The sequence below is a fragment of the Aplysia californica genome, unplaced genomic scaffold, assembly GCF_000002075.1.
Source record: "Aplysia californica isolate F4 #8 unplaced genomic scaffold, AplCal3.0 scaffold00382, whole genome shotgun sequence".
In the NCBI taxonomy this organism is placed as follows: Eukaryota; Metazoa; Mollusca; class Gastropoda; order Aplysiida; family Aplysiidae; genus Aplysia; species Aplysia californica.
The window spans coordinates 41,049-46,523 of record NW_004797652.1 but is presented as its reverse complement, the minus strand read 5'-3'; the positions used below and the strand labels follow the sequence as shown (position 1 = coordinate 46,523).

The window sequence follows — 5,475 nt, the reverse complement described above, 5'->3', positions numbered from 1 at the left end:
CCCCCCCTCCACAGGCACATACATTCTTTCCAATGACATGATTCCCAACTCACTTGTAAGCTTGCACCTGCAAAAATGTGTATGCACAAAAGTCACAATCACTCACAACCTGAACTGTTTCACTATGTCTGTGTGTCTCTCAAATTTCATTAGACCTGCATGTTTGCCAACAATCGTCTGAAATCCGACAATCGCGACCCGACCCGCGAGCCGGCCGATGCTATCGCTAGGCCCACCTTTATTAGTCGATGTGCGAAGTGCGAGGCCTGGCTGACTGCCAGCGCCCCCTTTTTCTCTCGTCGGCTTTGTCGGCACTTTTGTTTACGCGCCGACGTTGGCGTTTCCGACATAATTGTCGGAACCTGAGTAGAAATACAAATACGAAAAAGTACGACGACCTAAATTATCTCCTTTCAGTTTTATGCTCGAGCGGCCATTTTGAATTTCGTTTGTTTACTTATTGTTCAGATCATGTGGATTCATTCAAGTTCGACTCACTTGTTCCACTCTAGATCTAGAATCTAGATTTATAGATCATTATAGACCTCAAAGGAGGATTCTATATTCCAATTCTATTATAGGTTGTGCTGTAATATTGTAATATTAATGTTGGTAAAACGCATTTCATCAGGTGCGTGAATTATTTACTTAGAATCTAGAATTCTAGATCTCTAGACTCAGCTGAGTCCCTCTTTTCGGAATCAGATACGGATTTCTCGTTCAAGGCCTATTCCTATTCACTTGTTCTACTAGATCTAGTTCTAGATTTAGATTCTAGATCTAGATTTATTTAGATTACTAGATCTACAACTATATGGAGGATTCGTATTCCAATTCTATTGTATTTTTGTATCAAACCATATTATTATTAATAATAAGGCAATAAAGGCCATAAATATGCTCCTTGTTTGTTTTGGAGTGTGCTTTTTATTTTTGGACTTGTGCTGGCCTTTTGACATGAGGGCCGTAGCAGGTTCTTATTTAGGGTAGGGTTTGGGTTAGGGTTAGGTCTCTTTTATTATATTTGTTGGGGTGGTCGCTCGTTACTCGGAATTCCTTCCTTTTATGACACCCACAAATTTAAAAGCTCTTATAAGATATGGAGAGGGGGGGGGGGCGCAAAATTTTCAGACAATCTGGTTGAGGCTCACATGCAGGTCTATTTCATATGTGGTTGGTAGATGCTCTGGTGTGGTTTGCTTTTACTTTCCTATCAAACTTCTACCCTCCTTACATATCTTTCCTCCTTCTTTTCTTTGTATGTTTCTTTCCTGTAACACCTCTAATCATTAGCACTTAACTTATATAACCTAATTGTGTTGCAAGTGTTGTAAAACTATATCAAAACTAAAAAATGCTGTCTGTTCTCAGTCTATGATGTGTATCTATTTTTTTTTACATTTTTCAGTTGGCAAAGTTGTTTGTAAACTTTCTCATTTGTCTGTCTATGTGTTTTTCAGTGCCAATGTGGTCTATAGTCTTTTTGTATGTTGTTTGTGTATTTCAGTATGGTATAGCAATGTATATTATCTCTTGTTTGTAGTCTGTTTCTGTGTTGTTGTGCCTTTTCCATATCATTGAGCCTGTCTGTGTTTGTGTGTATTTCAGTGTGGTGGAGCAGTGTTTCAGAAGGCTCAGCGACGTCTGAGCATGCTACAGGAGGACAATGACAGTTGGACCCCGGTGGCCTCCCCGCTCAAGACGCTCAACATTTGACCGCGTCCTGGTACAGCTGTGTGTCTGAATGCTACACGAGTGTCTGCCTTTATTTGTGTATGTCTGGTCTGGCTTGAAATGCGTTTGGCTGTATGCATAATTTCATTTGCCTTCTAGAGGTGTGTCTTGCCGAGTACCTGGAGTGGTCGGTCTCAGATTCAGGTTCACTAGTATGAATTCTGCATCACCAGTCCCTGTTTTTTATGTGCATCCTTTTTTTTCTTCTTTTAATTCTCTGCCTGTAGATGTGTTTGTTTCGCTGTGTGTCTTGCTGTGTCTGTTGCCTGACAGTTGAAGTGTATTTGGCTAAGTACCTGGAGTATAAAGTATGTGCCTGATTCTTATTCACCGGTGTCATATCCTCACCACCAGTGCCTATTTGCCATGTTCTTTCTGTGTCTTGTGTAACTGTGTGCGTGTCTTTTGCCTAGATGTGTGTCTGGCTGTATGTGTGTTTCTTTTGCCTTGAGGTGTGTTTGGCTGTGTGTGTCTTTTGTCCAGAGGATTGTCTTGCGGGGTGTTTGGAGTGGTCTGTCTCAGATACTGGTTCACTAGTGTGATCCCCATGTCTCCCATGCCTGTTTGTTGATATGTGGTTCCAGGGCCCTGTCTCAGTGTCTGCCTTGATTGTGCATCTTTGCTGGAAATTTTTTAAGCTGGAGGTGCATTTTTTGTTTTTTTTGTTTTTTTTGCTTGAAAGTGTCTAGCTGAGTGTATTGAATACATTGTGGGCCTGATTCTTGTCAACCAGTGTCATCTCCTCGCCACTTGTGCCTGTTAAAAATATTCCAACCGCTGACTTAGGGGGGAAAAGAGGATGTAAAGAGAGTGCTAGTGATGTCACTTGCCTGTGTTCACTGAGGCTTTGAGGGTGACTTTCTCTGATATGAGTGAGTTAATTTCTCGTACAATAAAGTGTTCCCTCATATGGTCTGGACCCGCTGGCTCAGTGGGGGCTACCACTGGGGTCAGACCAAACACTCAAGTATATATACAGTGGAGTCTGCTAAAACTAAAATCTGTGAAACTGCCATATTTTCTTCCGATTAGCCATGTTTTTTTTAGCGAGATTGTTCAAATTGTGATATATCACTTTTTGTAAGTTTTTAGTCATCCACCTCTTTTTGTAACACAGCTATTTGAGCATCATTATCTTCTATTTCACTTTCTAGAACCGCGTAAAACTTGATGATTTGCATTTCTTGCGTGTTGCTTGTGAAGATTTAGATGACATAGCCTTCAAAATTATTTTCGGTTTCGAAATAAGAGATTTCGGCTATTCAATAGTTTGCTTACAAAAGCAAAGAAAAAAAAACTGGGGGTTCTCTTTTCTTTCAGCGCTAACAGGGTTCTCGGATTAAACATTACTTTAAGCGGATTCCACTGTATATTATGCACTCATGTGGCTTCACCTGCTTGATCCTTTAACTTGACTTTGTCTCTTGTAATATATATATTCAATGTACATTATATTATATAAAAATGTGTCCATATAAGCCGATATTCTGAAATAAACTGTATTTAATTGTACTCTGCTGTATTGTGTGGTATGCTTGACTAGTAGTAGTCTACTGTGTTGTATGTTATGCTTTACTAGCAGTCTACTGTGTTGTGTGTTATGTTTGACTAGTAGTTAGTCTACTGTGTTGTGTTACATTTCACTAGTCTGCTGTGTTGTGTATCACTAGTCTGCTGTGTGTTGCTGTGTTATATTTCGCAAGTCTGCAGTGTTGTGTGTTGTGTATCACTAGTCTGCTGTGTTGTGTGTTGTGTATCACTAGTCTGCTGTGTTGTGTGTTGTGTATCACTAGTCTGCTGTGTTATATTTCGCAAGTCTGCAGTACAGTGTTGTGTATTGTGTTTCACTATTCTGCTGTGTTACGTTTAACTAGTCTCCTGTTTTGTGTACTAATAGTATTATATTTCACTAGTCTTCTGTGTTGTGTGTTGCATTTCACTGGTCTGCTGTGTTGTGTATTATGTTCACTAGTCTGATGCTGTTGTGTTTTACTACTCTCTTCTGTGTTGAGTGGGTGGTTGGCGGGTGCTCTGGTGTGGTTTGCTCCTTCTTTCCTATCAAACATCTATCGTCCTTATCTCCCCTCCTTTTTGTGTTTGTTACTCTCTTGTAACACCTCTAGTCTTCTGGTGCTCATATGACCTTTTATGCAGTTGTGAGCACCCTAAAACCTCTACTAAAACAAACTTCTGTGTTGGTTTACTATTCTCGACCGTGGTGGGTGGTTTGCGGGTGCTCTCGTGTAGTTTGCTGCTTCTTTCCCATCAAACATCTATCTCCCTTTCTCTCCTCCCCTCTTTTGTTTAAAACTTAAGTAAACACTTCATCATGTATCTGTCAAACACACCCTGTTACCTAACAATTTTCAAACTTTATTTATGCAGTTTTTTTGCCCATGAAAAATTAGTTTCAGGAACTTGGCCTAACATTATCAATATAATACTGATTAAGCTTTTTTGCCCAATGTGTTGTTCAAACAGATGAACTTCCCTGTTTGCTTTAGACACCAAACAAGTACATGGTTCACTTCATGTGGATGTGGACAGGTTTGGCACACACCAAGTGACCAAGCGGGTGGTGCATGTTAAAGATCCCTTGGTTCTAAAATCGAAAAGAGCAGGTTTCAGCTGCTACCCGGGCAAAATTCAAAATTAATTCCTACCAAACATAAAATGCTTAATGTGTCCCGCGTGCTGATATGACCTCACTCACGCAGACTTTGTGAACACCATAAAACATTTACAAAAGAAAAAAAAGCAGGTGGTGGGAGGGCACCACTGGTAGGTCTTACTCCTTTTCTTTCCTGTTTTTTTTTCTATCAGTTTAATTTCTTCCAAGCACTTAATGAGCACGATTGCGTTAATGTACATCTCTTTACTAAAACGTGGTTGGTTGGCGGGTGTTCTAGTATTGTTTGCTCCATCTTTCCTAACAAAAATCTATCTTCTTTATCTCCCCTCCTTCTATTTTGTGTTGGTAACTGTTCTCTCTAATAACATCTCTAATGTGGGTGGTTGGCGGGTTCTCTGGTGCGGTTTGCTCCTTCTTTCCTATCAAACATCTATCGTCCTTATCTCCCCTTGTTCTTTTTTATGTTTGTTACTCTCTTGTAACACCTCTAATCTTCTGGCGCTCATACTCATATGACCTTATGCAGTTGCGAGCGCCGTAAAACCTCTCTATTAAAACTAAACTAAAGTAAAACTCTTACTAAAACTAAACGAAACTTTAAAAAACAAATAAACAAACTATGGTACACACCATGTATTGTTTAAACTGTGAGCCGTGCTTGTTTTGAGTAGTGGGTACATTAATTATAATGGTCACTGAATGCAGGGAAACAGCATGAAGAACAGACAGAAACAACAGAGGGAAAGAAAAGTAAGGACCTAACTGTTGCACTCTCCAGCCACCTGTGCTCACTTGGGCTGAACTGGAATATATATCAGATACAAAAATCTACCGGTGGACGAAGGTCATGGGCTCACATAAACACACATACACATACACACACACATGCAACAAGCCCAGAGAAGGTCTCACAGAACACAGATTGGCAAAGCTGGAACAAACTCAACCCTGACCAAATTCCTTTATTCTAGAAAATCAATTCTTGCCCAAATTTACAAAATATCCCCAGACATTCTGGGTGATGCAGGCATGATGGTCTCTTGTACACAACACAGTCACTTTCAATTCTGTATTCAGAGACCAAAAATTGCTCGCTCTCTCTCTCTCTC

At 40.1% G+C, this 5,475-nt stretch overlaps 1 protein-coding gene across 1 annotated transcript in view; it reads left to right on the top strand.

Annotated features, from left to right (window-relative positions):
• The window catches only part of LOC101853104 (mitochondrial fission regulator 2), a gene marked incomplete in the record, with an annotated part of 20,914 nt that extends 17,668 nt beyond the window's left edge, over positions 1-3,246 (top strand). Inside the window, 1 exon segment of the mRNA XM_013085527.2 lies at positions 1,609-3,246. Coding sequence (XP_012940981.1) covers positions 1,609-1,716 — 108 coding nt within the window.
• Positions 3,247-5,475: the final 2,229 nt, after the last annotated feature.